This window comes from Dendrobates tinctorius, unplaced genomic scaffold, assembly GCF_039654945.1.
Source record: "Dendrobates tinctorius isolate UK_male_01 unplaced genomic scaffold, ASM3965494v1 ptg000332l, whole genome shotgun sequence".
NCBI classification, from domain to species: domain Eukaryota; kingdom Metazoa; phylum Chordata; class Amphibia; order Anura; family Dendrobatidae; genus Dendrobates; species Dendrobates tinctorius.
This window is the reverse complement of record NW_027361998.1, coordinates 4,307,008-4,327,857: the sequence shown is the minus strand read 5'-3', so window position 1 is coordinate 4,327,857 and position 20,850 is coordinate 4,307,008. Positions and strand designations below refer to the sequence as shown.

General features: G+C 46.1%; 1 protein-coding gene across 1 annotated transcript in view; it reads right to left on the bottom strand.

Annotated features, from left to right (window-relative positions):
- Window positions 1-20,850, bottom strand: part of SCARA5 (scavenger receptor class A member 5) — a 410,475-nt gene that overhangs the window by 138,558 nt on the left and 251,067 nt on the right. Inside the window, exon 4 of the mRNA XM_073561962.1 lies at window positions 783-1,457. Within this exon, the coding sequence (XP_073418063.1) occupies window positions 783-1,457 (675 nt within the window). The remainder of the gene's footprint in view (window positions 1-782; window positions 1,458-20,850) is intronic.

Sequence of the window (20,850 nt, the reverse complement as noted above, 5' to 3'; positions counted from 1 at the left end):
TGTATTTCTATGCAGCCGTAAACTCTGGTCTGGTCCTGAGTGCCAGGTGGCAGTGCCGGGTAATGAGGTGCGAGACTCGTGTGAGTTTCTCGCAAGTCTGACCCCGACTTTAGTCTGGATATTCTTCTTCATAAACTCATACAAGCCAGGTCTACATTATCAACAATTGTAGGGTGACCACTGAGCAGACACATAAAGTAGAGGCCCTTATGCTAATAACGTATCTACGTTTCTGGACCTCTTGCCTAAGATCTAGTAACGATCGTCTACAAGATGGGATTAATTTGTTTTGAGATTAATTAGTTTGATATGTCGAGGAACCGTTACTGGGACTCACACCAATTTCTAGAACAGAGGTCCCTCAACCCTATCATGCTCGAAAAGTGGGCTATCACAAAAAACATTGATCAGGTATTTGAAGAATAAGTAATAAATGGGTGGGATTACAACTGCTTGGACCCTTTTCGATGACGAGAGGTGACCACACATACGCACTACCTCTCTATTCACTTACGGGACACAGGACCTCTGTTCTTATGATCAGTGGGGGTCATAGAGGTTGGACCACCCATGATAAAACATTTATGACCTATTCTATGGATACGTAATGAGTGTTCATCATGGGATAACTTCTTTAGGTTGGAGAATGAATAAAGAAGTGGCCTCGCATGTATCTCCAAGAGCTGAGCACATGGCCACCACACAGGAAACCCTCCATTCTCTGTCTCGTGGCACATAAATGTCTGAGATCTTTATGTATTCGACATAAGACAATGACCTACCTCTCAATACTGTGATGTTTTTTAAGGCTATCGAGTGCTCCCAGTCTTTGAGCCGCAGGTCTTCGGTCACGTTATTGATAAGCGCCATCTCATGCTTTAGCTGCTGCTCCATCACTAAATGAAGAAGTCTTGTCTTTCTGGTGTCTTCAGACACATTAGTGATGAGACCTTGAAGCTCCTGTATCCTTGAATGATGGATCCCAATGTCATAATAAAAAGTCCCATTCATAGCATTTAAGGTGACCATCAAATCACCTAACTGGTCATTAAGTCCTTCAACTTTACTCGTCAACATCTTCAACATGGCGTCATGGTGACTCCATACATAATGACTAGTGTTAACCTCCGTAGAAAGTCTATAGATGTCTAAGTTGTGAGAGTCTGTGACCTGGTTTAGGCTAACGCCAAGACCTGAGACCATTGTGTCCGTCTTGGAGGCCATATCTTGGACACCATTGAGGTTTCGCTCAAGTTTCTGTAAGGATTCTGTCAACTGAAACAATGAGTCTGTATGGTTCTGGAAAAGGTCCTGCAGCTTCCAGATATGGTCCATGAAGTCTCCCTTGAAGGTGAGTTGCATGAGCTTAAATTGAAGATCCCTGTAACTCTCGTTCAGACGGTTGACATTGCTTGTTAACGCCTTCAGATCTTCTGGAGCGCTTTGAGGTCTTGATACTAAAGCAAAGAAGAAACAAAGGCATGAAGAGCAATGAAGGAAATCATACAAACAGAAACTGAACACAGAGCTCCAGATCCCCTGCAGAGGCATCGGGCTACATGATAAACTCTGGCTACCAGCAGCCTCCACTGGAGGGAGCTAAAGAGCTTTCTGCAGACTGAATGAAAAAAAACCCAATAATAACAACAATATTAATACAAATTTAATAAAGCATGATTCATTAAAGGGGCTTTTTTTATTTGGGACATTTATGGCTTGTCAATGTCAGAAAGACCAAGGGGTCCACTCTCATTAAAATGAATGGAGAACTGCTGCGCATGTGCAACCAGCTCTATTGTCCTAACACAACAAGCCAGGCCCTTGTTCTCAACCACGTCATTACTGATGAAGGCTCCAAGACGGTCCTACACATTTCAATCAGGTTGTTCTGAGCCAACCTCACATTAGCTTTGTGGCATGACACTAGCATGGGAAAAGTATGTGAACCCTGGCCACCATCCACGCCATGTTGAGGTCCCGAGAGTCTACTATTCATAATATCCTCTTAGCTTCAGCAGGGAAGCTGGACGCCTTCTGGATGTTTACTTGTCCTTCATGTGATACTGATCCCTGGGGTCCAGAACTCATTAGATCCCCAATCAATAGTGCATCATGGCGTCCGAACATCTGAGGTTACTACTTCTACTTTGTTGTGAAGCCAAATGGATTAGGTTATTTAAGTTGAGATAGAAAAACACTGAAAAAAGGAAGAAAAGGCGAAATTCCTCAGAAACAAGGTCTGACCTAATACAAAGCAGGAGTCACGAGTCGGCGAGCCTGGCCGCGCTCCAGACACAATTAATGTATATCTTCTGTAGAGAATGATGAGATTTATACTAGAGTGTTCCCGGCCCACTGATTTATTTGGGCCTGTCAGTGCAGGCCGGCTCTGGGCGTCCCGGATGCAGCATGTTATCCACAGTCTGCTACTTTCACACTAGCGTCGGCTGACGCACGTCGCAATGCGCCGTTTTGGCGAAAAAACGCATCCTGCAAAGTTGCCCGCAGGATGCGTTTTTTCTCCATAGACTTACATTAGCGACACATTGCGACGCATTGCCACACGTTGCATCTGTCGTGCGACGGATGCGTCGTGTTTTGTCGGCCGCGACGCACACAAAAACGTTACATGTAACGTTTTTTGGTGCGTTGTGTACGCCATTTTCGATCGCGCATGCGCGGCCGAAACTCCACCCCCTCCTCCCCGGACATTACAATGGGGCAGCGGATGCGTTGAAAAACTGCATCCGCTGCCCCCGTTGGGCAAAACTTGCACAACGTGCGATGCTACGTCGCCCCGACGCAGGGCGACGTGCGTCACACAACGCTAGTGTGAAAGTAGTCTTAGTAATTATGCGCTTCCTATAGAAGGTGATCTGGATGTCCTGCAGGGAAAAATAGGAGGAATCGTCCAATGTCAGGTGGTCGGGGTTCAGTCACATCTGTCAGATCTAACATGGCTGTAAAATAATTAAAAAAAGCCTGATCTCAGCTGAATGAGGATCCTGTTAATGAACCAAGACCGAATGCAGATCCTAGGTTTCAGGTTTGCTACTTTTAGGGTGACAGGGATTCTTCTTATTAGTAACCAGGCTCGCCGGCACAGCAGAAATCCTTGTGCTGTGACATCACTGCGTGGATTATTCCTGTACAGTGACATCACTATCATCTATATATCGACACATTATCCCTCTGTTGTGACATCCCTATGTGCATTATCCCTGTACTGTGACATCACTTTGTCCATCATTCCTGTACTGTAACATTGCTGTGTGCATTACTCCTGCTCTGAGACATCACTATCATCTATATATCGACACATTATCCCTGTACTGTGACATCACTGTGTGCATTATCTCTGTACTGTGACATCACTGTGTGCATTATCCCTGTACTGTGACATCACTGTGTGTATTATCCCTGTACTGTGACATCACTGTGTGTATCCCTGTACTGACATCACAGTGTGTATTATCCCTGTACTGTGACATCACAGTGTATATTATCCCTGTACTGTGACATCACTGTGTGTGTATTATCCCTGTACTGTGACATCACTGTGTGTGTATTATCCCTGTACTGTGACATCACTGTGTCCATCATTCCTGTACTGTAACATTGCTGTGTGCATTACTCCTGCTCTGTGACATCACTATCATCTACATATCGACACATTATCCCTGTACTATGACATCACTTTGTGTATCCCTGTACTGTGACATCACTGTGTGTGTATTATCGCTGTACTGTGACATCACTGTGCATATTATCCCTGTACTGTGACATCACTGTGCGTATTATCCCTGTACTGTGACATCACTGTGCGTATTATCCCTGTACTGTGACATCACTGTGTATTATCCCTTTACTGTGACATCACTGTGTGTGTATTATCCCTGTACTGTGACATCACTGTGTGTATTATCCCTGTACTGTGACATCACTGTGTGTATTATCTCTGTACTGTGACATCAGTGTGTATTATCCCTTTACTGCGACATCACTGTGTGTATTATCCCTGTACTGTGATATCACTGTGTGTGTATTATCTCTGTACTGTGACATCACTGTGTGTATTATCCCTGTACTGTGACATCACTGTATCTTATCCCAGTACTGTGACATCACTGTGTGTATTATCCCAGTACTGTGACATCACTGTGTGTATTATCCCTGTACTGTGACATCACTGTGTGTATTATCCCTGTACTGTGACATCACTGTGTGTGTATTATCTCTGTACTGTGACATCACTGTGTGTATTATCCCTGTACTGTGACATCACTGTGTATCTTATCCCAGGACTGTGACATCACTGTGTGTATTATCTCTGTACTGTGACATCACTGTGTGTATTATCCCTGTACTGTGACATCACTGTGTGTATTATCCCTGTACTGTGACATTACTGTGTGTATTATCTCTGTACTGTGACATCACTGTGTGTATTATCCCTGTACTGTGACATCACTGTGTATCTTATCCCAGTACTGTGACATCACTGTGTGTATTATCTCTGTACTGTGACATCACTGTGTGTATTATCCCTGTACTGTCATCACTGTATCCATTATTCCTGTACTGTGACAGTGTGAAGGAGGGACTGAGGACATTTGCTTAAGCACACTCTGGCCTCCCGTCACATGAAAACAGTGTCCATTACTCTGCATACCTGTGGCTTCACTTTCTGCACCATTAGGGTCCTCTCTGCGTTGCTGAAGGCTCCCTATAGACGGTTCCACATATATAAACACAGTCCATTTGAACTTTCAAATTAATAATTTTACTGGTTTCTTTACGCAGCACATTCATATTCTTCACAGCATTAACCACATGTCCCACATTGCACATTTCTTTCTCTTTCCCTACCCTTCTCTCTCTGTCACACAGCACGTACCTGGGTCAGACCATATCGTACGGTTCCTCAGCGTCCTCCCTGTTCAGCTCTGCTACGTTTAGACATTCCTTAGTCTGTTTTGCCCCAGACATGAGCGTATCAGCCTTCAAAGTCAGCTGCCACATGGTGAGCGACCTGCCCTTCTGTACTGTCTCCTGCGGTGACGCAGCGTTCTCCCAGTACAAAATCACTGCATCTGGGAGTTACCTCAGCCGTTTTGCCCCTGATCTGAGGGTATGAGCCCATGCGATAAGTTGCTACATTATGCAGCCACCTGCATCCCTGTACTGTCTCTGTCTTGAACTCCTGTTCCAATACTGCTGTAGCCCACTGCTATGCTGGCCTGCTGCTGTTCTGGCTTGTTGCTGTGGATGGCTGGGCTTCTTCCTTAGCAAATGATACGTGGCCATTGCTGTCATTCTGGGCTCTATAGCCCTGCAGACAGTTTGGGCACCCTGGCTGACTGACTCCTAGAGGAAATCCTCCCTTCCTTAACTGCAGCTGACCCCTCCTAGATTAACTATGTACAGTGCTATAACTGAACTATAATGTACCCCATGTTGTGGCTAAATTTGGGTACTGCACTTTCCCTATGTCAATACTATAATATATAACAAAACACGGGTATGTACATTTATAAGCACAAAGAATATTTACACTAAGGAGGGGTGTGGAGTATTAATCGATCCCGGTACACCCCTTACAACATCACTGTGTATTATACCTGTACTGTGACATGACTGTGTGTATTATCCCTGTACTGTGACATCACTGTATATCTTATCCCTGTACTGTGACATCACTGTGTGCATTAATCCTGTACTGTGACATCAATGTTCATTATCTCTGTACTGTGACATCACTGTGTGTATTATCCCTGTACTGTGACATCACTGTATTATCCCTGTACTGCGACATCACTGTGTGTATTATCTCTGTACTGTGACATCACTGTGTCCATTATCCCTGTAGTGTGACACCACTGCGTGTATTATCCCTGTACTGTGACAACACTGTGTGTATTATCCCTGTACTGTGACAGCACTGTGTGTATTATCCCTGTACTGTGACAGCACTGTGTGTATTATCTCTGTACTGTGACATCACTGTGTCCATCCTGTACTATGACATCACTATCATCTATAAATTGACACATTATCCCTCTACCGTGACATCACTATGTGCATTATTCCTGTACTGTGACATCACTGGGTGCATCATTCCTGTACTGTAATATTGCTATGTGAATTACTCCTGTACTGTGACATCACTATCGTCTATATATCGACACATTATCCCTATACTGTGACATCACTGTGTGCATTATCCCTGTACTGTGACATCAGTATGTATTATCCCTGTACTGTGCATTACTGTATATTATCCCTGTACTGTGACGACTGTGTGCATTATCTGTGTACTGTGACGTCACTGTGTGTATTATCCTGTACTGTGACATCACTGTGTCCATTATTCCTGTAGCGTGACATCACTGTGTGGATTATGCTTATATTATGACATCTGATCACTGGGGGGTAATGCCTATGCTATGGCATTACTGTGTAGATTATGCCTATGCTGACATTACTTTGTATATCATATAGATAGGGGATAACTCATTTCTTTGGGGGAATTACCCTTTAATAAAGGTCTTTTTACTAATGCTGATAATGTGACTGATGAATAAATCACCACCATGCCTCAAGCTTGGCTTGATCGTATCCCTTTTCCTCATGGGTGGAGCTGACATGATTTTGGCTCCGCCTCTTTACAGGCTCCTCAATTAGTAAGCAAACAATGTACAGCACAAGAAGCTCAAGATTCGCATCAAACCAGAATTTCTTTCCTCATGGGCGGTACTAACATACTTAGGACATCTCCCAATCCCTCAGCATTGTTTTCGCATATTTCTACTCCTCATGGGCGGTACTAACATACTTAGCACATCTCCGAATAGGCTAATAAAAATGGGGAAGCCCTCAGCACAGCTTAGCCTCATTTCTACTCCTCATGGGTGGTGCTAACATATTTGTAAAATCTTCAAATAGGTAGCAAACAAAAAATTGGAAACCGTCAGCAGCGTGTAGTCACATTTCTACTCCTCATGGGCGGTACTAACAAGATTTAGATTTCTCCTGTCTACAGGCATCACAGCTAATAATAAAGGAAACCCGTGGCCATCCTGCCCTTTTCTTTTAGATTTTGACTTTTTTTTTTTAAATTTGATTATCTCTTTAAACATTTTGGTGAATAATGGGTGTCCTTGAAGTCACGATACTCCTGTGTCATCTGGATCTGTCTGGGGTTCAGCTGTGGTTAGTATGCTTATTCTGCTTTTATAGCTTGTGATTATCTTTTTTTAAATAACCATTTACACACAAGGCCGGGATAATAGGATTTGTTTTTGGACACTACTCCGGCTCTATAATTTAAGGACACGTCAAGGAACAAAACGTGGGCAAGAAAAAGTAATTAAAACCTACAAATGGATCTGAAAGTTAAGGAAAGTTGGAAACAAAAACTCATCATATGGCAACGTCTACAAGAACATCTCAGCTGTATGAAAAAGGCCTCAAGCCCTTGAAATCTCAAACATCTGCCAAATGAAAAAAAAGTTCTGACTCCCCCACAGCCACCACTAGAGGGAGCTCAACATATACAGATGAAGATATTGAACTCCGTAACATCGCTGCGTTCAGTACACTCCCTCCAGTGATGATTAAAGGAAGTCAGAATGACTGGTGGGGATTCTTTACAGAAAAAGCATTTTTATCACATCCCAGACCAGTAACAAGTAAATAAGGGGCCCCGTCTGTGAAAATTACATTTTTCACATAATTTTATATTTTTTGGTGGTTTAGGGCTGCAAAATGACTGAGGACTGAACTTTTTAATAACATTAAATTTGATTGTCTAGAGTAACAATAGTGTTAACTTTAAACTCCCTGGTGGTCTAGAGGAGTGTTTACTTTTACATTTCCCTGGTGGTCTGGTGACTGAAATTGTTAGTTTCCTAGTTTTTACAGTAGTCTATTGTGGGGGTGCGCTTGGTGGACTACCTGTCTAAATAGAATGGATACATTGGCCCTGATTGGATACAGTGGTTTCCTCACTTAGGGACGGCGAAATTAATGTAGACGGTCACCAGCAAGAGTTTATGTTCAATTTACAAAGCCTCTTAAGACATAATAGCCTTGAAAAAAAAGGAGATAGTTGGTTTATAGTTAATTTATATCAACGAGGCAACACTTTGTAATGCGACAGTCTGATGGCAAACACCTCAGCAGCACTTCCTTCCCCACAGACACAATCTCTTTATCTTCATCTCTGTGTAGCACAGCAAACATCCACCATGCTGGTCACATCACCTTCTCACTGTCATCTCTCTTGGCAGCTAGCATAGTCTTATGCCAAACTCACTGACCAGTCTGATGGCAAACACCTCAGCAGCACTTCCTTCCCACAGATGGAATCTCTTTATCTTCATCTCTGTGTAGCACAGCAAACATCCACCATGCCAGTCACATCACCTTCTCATTGTCATCTCTCTTGGCAGCTAGCATACTCTTATGCCAAACTCACTGACCAGTCTGATGGCAAACACCTCAGCAGCACTTCCTTCCCACAGATGGAATCTCTTTATCTTCATCTCTGTGTAGCACAGCAAACATCCACCATGCCGGTCACATCACCTTCTCACTGTCATCTCTCTTGGCAGCTAGCATACTCTTATGCCAAACTCACTGACCAGTCTGATGGCAAACACCTCAGCAGCACTTCCTTCCCACAGACAGAATCTCTTTATCTTCATCTCTGTGTAGCACAGCAAACATCCACCATGCTGGTCACATCACCTTCTCACTGTCATCTCTCTTGGCAGCTAGCATACTCTTATGCCAAACTCACTGACCAGTCTGATGGCAAACACCTCAGCAGCACTTCCCTCCCACAGACAGAATCTCTTTATCTTCATCTCTGTGTAGCACAGCAAACATCCACCATGCTGGTCACATCACCTTCTCACTGTCATCTCTCTTGGCAGCTTGCATACTCTTATGCCAAACTCACTGACCAGACTGATGGCAAACACCTCAGCAGCACTTCCCTCCCACAGACAGAATCTCTTTATCTTCATCTCTGTGCAGCACAGCAAACATCCACCATGCCGGCCACATCACCTTCTCACTGTCATCTCTCTTGGCAGCTTGCATACTCTTATGCCAAACTCACTGACTTAACTTTTCCCAAACCCTCACACACACACACACACACACACACACACGCACCCTCGCACTTGTCTTCAGCTGTCTCTAATGGAGTAGTCCAGTGATAAACCTCTATGATCACCTCTGAAATACGGTATCTAATCTTTTCCCGACTCCACATTGCAATTGAGGCCCTGACTCAACATCTCACACAGCAGCTCAGTGTGTTACCTCTTTATGCTCAGAAACCATCGCTCCTGCTGCTCAGTGGCCCCCTACCTGGGCATCTCTACAGACAGCAGCAATCCTTCGCAGCACATGTGCGGCACCACACTGAATCTGACGCACGCAATATAGATATAACATAGCATGGTATGAAACACTGCGCTACATATAACAGCATATCATTACCGCCACACGACACTGGCACAATCCAGAGCAGTCCAATAGGTTGTGAAATGGTAAATTTACATTCCCTGGTGGTCTAGAGAAGTGAAATGGTTAAAGGATTTGCCCCTGGTTATTACCTTGATGACCTATCCTTAGGATAAGCCCATACAGACCCTTCAATTTTACATACCCTGGGGTCCAGTGTAGTGACTGGATAATTTTAAATCCCCTGGTTGCCTAGAGGTGAGAAATGGTATATTTGCCATTATGAGGTGGTGTAGAGTAATAACCTTTCATCTCTTGGTGTAGATTTGGCCGGATCCCAGGGTCTCATACTAGGAGCCCTCATGTAGTTTGGGGCCCTTAGCATCTGCCCTGGTGTTCTACAGGTAATGGCTGCAGCCAATCGCCGGGAACACGATTCCGGTCTGCAGTTCTATCAAAATCAAGTACAGAAAGAAGAGCCGCATCCAGCCAGGAATCTTTAATGTAGCCGGGCGCAGCGCCAGCGCCACATAAACCCCAAAGTGTTATGTGATTTACTGAGATTGCCTTAACCCCTGCAGCCAGTCAGCGGGAAACTGACTAAACACATACAGATGTAGCAGTGCTGAGACTGACATATAAACAAGAGCTCAGGCAGGTGTTGAAAGGTCACCGCTATCAGATACAGCAGAGCTGAATGTGTTAGGTGCAGAGAGGTGGGGGCTTGCCAGATTGTAAGGAGCCAAGATTGTCAGATGGAGCAGAGCTGAATATGTATAGTAGAGCTGAGTTTGTCAGATGGAGCAGCGCTGAATATATAGATATAGTAGAGCTGATTTTATCAGATGGAGCAGCGCTGAATATATAGATGTAGTAGAGCTGATTTTATCAGATGGAGCAGTGCTGAATATGTAGATGTAGTAGAGCTGATTTTATCAGATGGAGCAGTGCTGAATATATAGATGTAGTAGAGCTGAGTTTGTCAGATGGAGCAGTGCTGAATATATAGATGTAGTAAAGCTGAGTTTGTTAGGTGGAGCAGAGCTGAATATATAGATTTACTAGAACGGAGTTTGCCAGATGGATTAGAGCTGAATATATATCTGTAGTAGAGCTGAGTTTGCTAGATGGAGCAGAGCTGAATATGTATAGTAGAGCTGAGTTTGTCAGATGTAGCAGTGCTGAATATATAGATGTAACAGAGCTGAGTTTGTCATATGGAACATAGCTAAATATATATATGTAAAGTGCTGAGTTTGTCAGATGTAGCCGTGCTGAATATGTAGATGTAGTAGAGCTGACTTTGTCAGATGGAGCAGAGCTGAATATATAGATGTAGAAGAGCTGAGCTTGTCTGATGTAGCAGTGCTGAATATGTAGCTGTAGTAGAGCTGAGTTTGTCAGATGGAGTTGAGCTGAATATGTAGATGTAGTAGAGCTGAGTTTATCAGATGGAGCAGAGCTGAATATGTAGATGTAGTAGAGCCGAGTTTGTCAGATGGAGCAGAGCTGAATATGTAGATGTTCAGAGCTGAGTTTGTCAGATGGAGCAGAGCTGAATAAGTAGATGTAGTAGATCCGAGTTTGTCAGATGGAGCAGAGCTGAATATATAGATGTAGTAGAGCCGAGTTTGTCAGATTGAGCAGAGCTGAATATGTAGATGTTACAGAGCTGAGTTTATCAGATGGAGCAGACCTGAATGTATAGATGAAGCAGGGCTGAGTTTGTCAGTTGTAGCAGAGCTGAATATATAGATGTAACAGAGCTGATGGTTTGTTACAACTGTATGTAGGCGGTGATCTCCAATGTAATCCGCCAGGTACAGCGTGGCTGTGTTACTAGCGGTATATGCAGCACCGGCCCACGGACGGCGGCACATGGGACGTTTTCTTCTATTTGCGCAGTATGTAATGTCTCAGTGCGCGGTATAAGCAGTTCTGCTTCGCTGTAATTGGGGCAGATTCGTCCTCGTGTATTTATGTGACACAGATGGCGAGTAATGGAGCTGACGAGTGTGCAGAGTGTTGGCTGGGCGACGGCCCCTGAGGGGCACAACATGGAAATCACTGAGCTATATCTGCACAGTGCCCGGCCCCTGAGTCACTTCCTTCCCCCTCGAGTCACCGCCCACCCAGCCCGTGAGTCACCGCCCAGCCCGTGAGTCACCGCCCAGCCCCTGAGTCACCGCCCGTTCCCCCGAGTCACCGCCCGTTCCCCCGAGTCACCGCCCGGCCCCCCGAGCCACCGCCCAGCCCGTGTGTCACCGCCCAGCCCCCGAGTCACCAACCGGCTCCCGAGTCACCGCCCGGCCCCCCGAGTCACCGCCCGGCCCCCGAGTCACCGCCCGGTCCCCCGAGTCACCGCCCGGTCCCCCGAGTCACCAACCGGCTCCCGAGTCACCGCCCGGTCCCCCGAGTCACCGCCCAGCCCCCGAGGCACCGCCCGGCCCCCGAGTCACCAACCAGCTCCCGAGTCACTGCCCGGTCCCCTGAGTCACTAACAGGCTCCCGAGTCACCGCCCGGTCCCCCGAGTCACCAACCGGCTCCCGAGTCACCGCCTGGTCCCCCGAGTCACCGCCCGGCCCCCGAGTCACCGCCCGGCCCCCGTGTCACCGCCCGGCCCCCCCCCGAGTCACCAACCGGCTTCCGAGTTACCACCCGGCCCCCATCACTGCCCGGCCCCCCGAGTCACCGCCCGGCCCCCGTGTCACTGCCCGGCCCCCCGAGTCACCGCCCGGCCCCCCCCGAGTCACCAACCGGCCCCCATCACTGCCCGGCCCCCCGAGCCACCGCCCGGCCCCCGAGTCACTGCCCGGCCCCCGAGCCACCGCCCGGCCCCCGAGTCACTGCCTGGCCCCCCGAGTCACCACCAGGCCCCCATCACCACCCGGCCCCCCCGAGTCACTGCCCAGCCCCCCGAGTCACCAACCGGCTCCCGAGTCACCGCCCGGTCCCCCTATTCACCGCCCAGCCTCCGAGTCACCGCCCGGCCCCCAGAGTCACCAACCGGCTCCCGAGTCACCGCCCGGTCCCCCGAGTCACCAACCGGCTCCCGAGTCACCGCCCGGTCCCCCAAGTCACCGCCCGGCCCCCGAGTCACTGCCTGGCCCCCGAGTCACTGCCTGGCCCCCCGAGTCACCAACCGGCTCCCGAGTTACCACCCGTCCCCCCCCCCCGAGTCAATGCCCAGCCCCCCGAGTCACCGCCCGGTCCCCCTATTCACCGCCCAGCCTCCGAGTCACCGCCCGGCTCCCAGAGTCACCAACCGGCTCCCGAGTCACCAACCGGCTCCCGAGTCACCGCCCGGTCCCCCTATTCACCGCCCAGCCTCCGAGTCACTGCCCGGCCCCCAGAGTCACCGCCCGGTCCCCGAGGCACCGCCCGGCCCCCGAGTTACCACCTGGTCCCCGAGTCACTGCCCGACCCCTGCCCCTCCACACGTGCAGCTTGTTTCACCAGCCGTTCCTCTCAGACATTTCTACCTGCACTCTGGACACAGCTCTGCTCTGTGTTATCATCATTCTTCCTCCTTTTCTCTTCAGTCCACCTGTGCTCCTCACCCTTTTCTGGTTTTTCTGCGGCAGCAGCCTGGTTTGGAGGCTTTGGACCTATCAGATAGTCACCGTCACCCTGACTCTAGGGACATGCATGCCCCAGCGGTCCCCTCCTCCTCTCTGTGGCTCCTGCTGTCTATTCACCTCTGTGGCCCCTGTTGTCTCCATCTCTCTCTGTGGCCCCTGTCTCCTCCCCCGCTCTGTGGCTTCTGCTGTCTGTTCCCCCTCTCTGTGGCACATGCTGTCTCCTCTCCAACTCTGTGGCCCCTGCTGTCTTTTCCCCCTCTCTGTGGCCTCTGCAGTCTCCTTCCCCTCTCTGTGGCTCCTGCTGTCTCCTCCCCCTCTCTGTGGCCTCTGCAGTCTCCTTCCCCTCTCTGTGGCTCCTGCTGTCTCCTCCCCCTCTCTGTGGCCTCTGCAGTCTCCTTCCCCTCTCTGTGGCTCCTGCTGTCTCCTCCCCCTCTCTGTGGCCTCTGCAGTCTCCTTCCCCTCTCTGTGGCTCCTGCTGTCTCCTCCCCCTCTCTGTGGCCTCTGCAGTCTCCTTCCCCTCTGTGGTTCCTCCCACACTCCTCCCCCGCCCAGTCCTCCACGCAGCTCCCAGCCCTTTACATTGAGCAGTTGCTCAGTCCTCTGCACAGTTCACCTCCAAGGTCATAACCTGCGTCACCCCATCTCCTGAGACCCAGAGGCAAACAACCAGACTGGAGGGCGCTAGCTAATTAGATGAAGGGGCAGGGAGTTGCTTAGAGAACTAGGCAGGGGCTGCATAGAGGACCAGGCGAGGAGTTGTGTAGAGGACCAGGCCTGGAACTGTGCAGTGGACCAGGTGAGGAGTTGTGTAGAGGACCAGGCCCGGAACTGTGCAGTGGACCAGGTGAGGAGTTGTGTAGAGGACCAGGCCTGGAACTGTGCAGTGGACCAGGGGAGGAGTTGTGTAGTGGACCAGGTGAGGAGTTGTGTAGAGGACCAGGCCTGAAACTGCAGAGGACCAGGCGAGGAGTTGTGTAGAGGACCAGGCCTGGAACTGTGCAGTGGACCAGGTGAGGAGTTGTGTAGATGACCAGGCCTGGAACTGTGCAGTGGACCAGGTGAGGAGTTGTGTAGAGGACCAGGCTGGGAACTGTGCAGAGACATGTGAGGATCGGGATGTGGTTCATATGATTTTTGTAACACCTTCTCATCCCTAACACAAATCCATACGGATTGGACTCGGCCTGGGGATATGTGCGTATGAATTTGTATTTGCATCTCCATCTTGGCCCTAAAATGAAGTGTCAAAACTGGAGGTCAACATTTTGCTTCATTCAAGCTAATCAAGAAATTTGAATTCCTGTGAATTTGCGGCGGATCAATTTGCTCCTCTAGATAAGATGCAGATTTGCTTCATGATGGAACATTTTTACCAGATTTGGTCAGTGGGGTCCTGACCGGTCGGTGAGACATGAGATCCAATCTGGACTTTACACCAAGTTGCCCATCGTGCCGATTTCCACATTTGGCTGGGGACTTGTGTGTGGACCATGTTATCCTGTCTGCACATCTCTGCCGTCCTGGCCCCGTGCACGGTTGAACGATGGCATCTCCTGTAGGATATACTGTAGACCCCGGTAATTGCTCCAGATTAGGAGAGAGAAGCTATAAAAGCCAGTGTGCGGTGGCCTGGCGCCCAGCACGGGGACGTCGCCCTGTCTGGCAATTACTAATCTTAAGATATAATTGTGGTGGATATTCAGAACACTTTAAATGAAGAGTAGGAACAAAAGCCCATAAAATGGTGGAAAACGGCCCCCTGGTTGTTCCAAATGGGTCCGTAAAGCCATCAGATGGCCAAGTTCTCCAAAAAATATGACATAGTTGTCATGGGAGATTTCAACTATCCAGACATTTGTTGGGAATCTCTCTCAGGCAAAACTAACAGGTCAAGGAAATTCTTATCCTCTCTTGCTGACAACTTTATCTTCCAAAAGGTAAGGGAGAAAACAAGGGGAACTGCTACCTTGGATCTAATCCTTATAAACAGGGAGGAAATGGTTGAGGAGGTAAAAGTGGCTGGGACCCTAGGAGGTAGCGACCATGCTATTTTAGAATTTTGGATTACTAGAGGTGGAAGACCTGTGAAGACTCAGACGTCAAGGTTAGATTTCAGAAAGGCAGATTTTAAGGGATTCAGAAAGAGAATTGGAGGGATCCAATGGCTGGATATCCTTAAAGACAAAAATGTCCAGGAAGGATGGGAAATCTTGAAAAATGAAATTCTCAAAGCACAGTTGTTAACAATTCCGAAAAGAGGGAAGAATAGGAAGCATTTAAGGAAACCAGGATGGATGAACACAGAACTTAAGCACATGCTAAAAAGGAAGAAAAAAATGTTTATAAAATGGAAAGAGGGAGGCATATCTAAAGAAGAATATAATGCTGTCTGCAGAACCTGCAGGGCACAAATCAGATTAGCTAAAGCTGAAAATGAACTGAGGCTTGCAAGAGATGTCAAAAGCAATAATAAAGGATTTTGGGGATATGTCAAAAGTAAAAGAAAAGTCAAAGATGCTATAGGATTTTTACAGGATGAAAATGATGAAATGGTAAGACAGGATGTTGAGAAGGCTGAACTTTTAAATTCCTATTTTGCATCTGTTTTCTCTCAGAAAGGAAATGCAACATCAACTGTTATTCACTGTCCTATTAAGGGTATAGAAGAATCCAGGATATCTATAAACAGAAAGATAGTGAGGAAACACTTAGATAACCTAAATGAATTCAAGTCTCCAGGTCCAGATGAATTACACCCCAGAGTACTGAAGGAGATAGCAGAAGAAATTTTTGAACCCCTCTCCATAATCTTTGAAAATTCTTGGAGAACAGGAGAAGTGCCAGAAGACTGGAGAAGAGCAAATGTTGTTCCTATCTTCAAAAAGGGGAAGAAGGTGGACCCAGGCAACTATAGGCCGGTGAGTCTGACTTCTATACCAGGAAAGATCTTTGAACAAATTATTAAACAACATGTATGTCAATACCTGGATAAGAATGAAGTGATTAAACAGAGTCAGCATGGGTTTCTAACTAATAAGTCATGTCAGACTAACTTAATTTCCTTCTATGACGGTATCACTGATTGGGTGGATCAAGGAAATGCTGTAGATATAGTATATCTTGACTTCAGCAAAGCATTTGACAAAGTCTCTCATACAATCCTTATTGAAAAAATGACTAAGTATGGAATGGACAAGGCAACTGTTAGGTGGATTCATAACTGGCTTAGTGATCGGACCCAAAGAGTGGTCGTAAATGGCTGTACATCCAGTTGGAAGAATGTCTCAAGTTGGGTACCACAGGGCTCTGTCCTGGGCCCTGTATTGTTCAACATCTTTATCAACGATTTAGATGAAGGAATTGAGGGTAAACTGATTAAATTTGCTGATGACACAAAGCTAGGAGGGATAGCTAATACTAGAGAAGAGAGAGAGAGGATTCAAAAAGATTTAAATAAACTGGAGAAGTGGGCAGCAACTAACAGAATGGTTTTTAACAGGGAGAAATGCAAAGTACTACATCTGGGCAATAAAAATGAAAAAAGCATATATAGAATGGGAGGAATAGGGCTAAGTGACAGCACATGTGAAAAAGACTTGGGTATACTAATAGATCACAGACTGAATATGAGTCAACAGTGTGATGCAGCAGCAAAAAAGGCAAATGCAATTCTAGGATGTATTAACAGAAGCATACAGTCTAGATCACGTGAAGTCATTATTTCCCTCTACTCCTCTTTGGTCAGACCTCATCTGGAATATTGTGTCCAGTTTTGGGCACCACATTTTAAAAAAGACATCAACAAACTGGAGCAAGTTCAGAAAAGAGCGACCAGAATGGTGACCGGTCTGCAAACCCTGTCTTATGAGGAAAGGTTGCAGGATTTGGGAATGTTTAGTTTGCAAAAGAGAAGACTGAGAGGAGACTTAATAGCTGTCTACAAATATCTAAAGGGCTGTCACATTGTAGAAGGATCAACTTTATTCTCATTTGCACAAGGAAAGACTAGAAGCAATGGGATGAAACTGAATGGGAAGAGACACAGATTAGATATTAGAAAAAACTTTTTGACAGTTAGAGTGATCAATGAGTGGAACAGGCTGCCACGAGAAGTGGTGAGTTCTCCTTCAATGGAAGTCTTCAAACAGAGGCTGGACAGACATCTGACTGGGATGATTTAGCGAATCCTGCTTTGAGCAGGGGGTTGGACCAGATGGCCCAGGAGGTCCCTTCCAACTCTACGATTCTATGATTCTATGATTCTATTCTATGATTCTATGATTCCCAGGACGTTGGGAGTTGGCGGGATTATGCTGCCAGGCATTGGGGGGACTGGAGCTTGGGAGTTCTGATCTGATGTGTCCAGATTCACTGTGAACTGCCATATCCATCCCACTCACCGGCAGAGGAGCCCTGGGAGGTTTAGGGGCCCAACTACAAACTGGACTCATTTCAAAACCTAAAATTTGAGATCCAAGACAGAAGGACCACCATTCTTCCAATCTGGGGCAAGAGTGGGCGAAATATGGTGGGAGAGTCCGATGTTGGCATGGCTGATGGGCTCTCACCATGAATTGACCCTTATGGTGATTGCTCGTTGGGGTCTTCAGTCCTTAACCCCTTCACACTACATGATGTATATATCGGTCCTGGAGTATGGAGCAGGCTCAGGAGCTGTGTTATACCGCCAGCATCCGCTGCCAACAACAGTGATCAGAGCTCGCTCCGATCTCGGCCGTTCAACCCCTTAGGTACCACTCTCAATCAGTGACCACGGCATTTAAGTTGTGCCATCCTACCGGCATGTCCTTTCAAGCGTCCATCACTCCCACCACGACATGATTGTTGGGGGTCGATGGACTGCATGGCAAGTGGGGGCCTTGGTGAAAGTCCCCATCGCTGCCATCTTGGTCTTCACGTGGTTGGTCTTCATAGTTGAAATTTATTTAACTATATACCCAAGTATTACAATATATACTACCAGCAATCAAACGATCAGAGGTTCAAGTCCTCTATGGAGAAGAAAAAATTAAGTGAAAATTAAAAAAAAAAAGTTTTAAGAACATGACAAAAAAAGAAATATTAATCATCCCTATTTCACCCAGTTACTAATTACTTAAAAAAGCATATTAATTAAAAAGCGCATCTTCATTGTCACCTCAGTTCCAAGTTCCAAGTAAATCCAGACTTCAGACCAGTCTATAGAATAAATTCGGACCCCAGAACATATACAAAGCCCCATCAAGGCCCCAACTACATACGTAGACCAGATTATTCCCCCAAAATAAATTCAGACTGCAGACCAGAAGTCAAAAATTCAGACCCCGTTATAAATGTATACCCAAAACAAAAGCCCCAAATAAATAAACATACAGACAAGACCCAAAAACCAGTAAGACCCCATACAATAATCCAGAAAAAATACAGACGCAAGACACCAATACAGATACAAACCAGACTCCGAAAAAATACTCGCCCTTAAAATAAGTACAGATCCCATAGAAAACCCTAAAATAAAGACTGTCCGAAAAGTGCGGACCCCATCGGAGACACGGGTGCAACCCCAGCCCCCCAGGAAGATATTCACTGCATGGAAAGTATGGCGTCCAGATGGCTCCTCGCACTCCCTGCCGGGATAACGTTACGACCGCTCCGACACGTCGTCTTCATGTTTTCTGCGCCTCTTGTTGATGTATGGATGGATTTCCGCGACTCGCACCCTCTATATACAGCTCTCTCCGGTTTCTCCTCTGGTGTACGGCAATGTTTGGGGGGTGGGGGGGGATCAGGTTCGCTACCCTCATTATAGGCGTCGTGTGTCCGCAGCGGAAATTAAAGGAGGATTTAGAAGGATGTGGACGGGAATCAATTTGGCCAGGAAACAATTTTGGGATATTCGAGCTCTGGGTGGTCCATAAAAATCGTACAATTATAATGTCAACTGGCCGGAGGAGCCTATAATGAGGTGCTCGGGTGAGCGGCCCTCCAGTCTCTAAGCGTCATAGTAACAGCTTTCTATGGACTGAAGTACAAAAACTGAGCAAAAGAAAAAAAAAACATAATAAAAAAATGCAAAATGGAAATGTAGTTCTTGGAACTTCAGAAGGAGGACAGGATCCCCCGAGATGGTGCCACATAGTAACTGTCAGCGTATGCTGCCCAACAAAGGACCTAAAAATGTAACCGCCCCCAAATGTCCAGCACTTCATCACTTACCACTAATATATACCACTTTATATAAATAAAGATTATTATTGTAATATCTATTTCTCAGAATCTTCTAGACCTTATGTGAGCTTCTCATAATAAGTGTTTTGGGGCTTTTTCTCCTTATCTCTATTTCTGAGCTGTGACGTCCTCGTACTATTCCAATTGACCACTATCTAACTGCTGCGTTCCCTGCAGCAGCTTTTATACTGGCTATGACAGACCCTTCTGATTGGCTGTGCTACCATGTGATGTGAGAGCCGCATGTCATTTGTCGAAACTGTCCCCCAGGTCCTGTGTTCCTTCTCTGACTCATGCAATGTTCTGCAATGTGCTGGATTCAGAGAATATCCTAAAAATTCCACTTCCGATCGTTTTCTTCTTCTCCCTAGAGGTAATTAGCATATACAAATTTGACACAAATGTATCTATAAATTCCACCATAGAGCGCTTATATATAATATATACAGCTGTAATGGGAGTCCGGTTGATTAACCCCTTAACTGACACGCCTGTTAGAGACTGTAGCATGTAAGTGGTAAAGCAGAGCGTTTCCTCTGTCGCCTCATCTCCCTTGGGTGCTGATGTATTTACATGGTAGATTAACTAACAGAAGCAAAAAAAAAAAAAAGGTGGAATGAATAAAGAAACAATGAAAAGTGATTCAAAACTGGCAGTAATGGCAAGAGTTAAAAAGATAAAAATATAAATAAATTATGTTCCATGTGAAAAAGTATTGGATTTAAATAATAAAAAAAAAATAAAATAATAAACTAGAAATTTCCCCGATTATACGGATACGAGGAAAATGTTATCATAATACAGCGAACTGCAAAAACAAACTCCCCCCCCAAAAAAAACAAAACAAAAATGCTGCCGAATAGTTGTTCTTTTCAGTCTCCTTCCAAAGGAAACATTTGTAATTACATTCTATGTCCCTAAAATAACATCATAAAAAATACAACTCGTCCTCTGAGCACGGCCAACATTAATGAAGAGAAATGAAATGATGGAGGAGATGGTGAAAAAGAAAGAAAACATGCATAAGGGCGAGAAGTGGCAGAAAGTCCAATCATCCTGGAGCTGCTTATGCAGAGGGCAACAGTGAAGATGATCTTTGCCATCGGCGGCTGTGCTCTGCATAGGCAGCAACATAAATTCACTATTTTTTTTTTAGTAAAATGAAGTGAGATTTGTCATCCCCAGAGAACAGCAGCCGTTGACAAACTCTTCTCCATTGCTGTGATCTGAATAGAAGGGTACGCAGATGACGGAACAAAAGCACGTAATGATTAAAGACATTTCTTCCTCAATCAATACTGTCTTCATTCATTACTAAGATCGGCTTTAGTGCTTTTACGTTTGTACACTTTTCTAACCGTAACAAGTTAGGATTAGAGATTTGTTTAGGGTTAGGTGCAAAGTTAGACTTACAGCTAGGGTTCATTTTAGGACTAGGGATTGGGATAGGCTCAATGTTAGTTTTAGGGCTAGGGATTGGCTTAAGGTTGGTGCTAGAGTTACCTTTAGGAAGTGGGTTAGGATTAGGGTTGGGCTAGAGTTAGTTTTTGGAATTTGATTAGG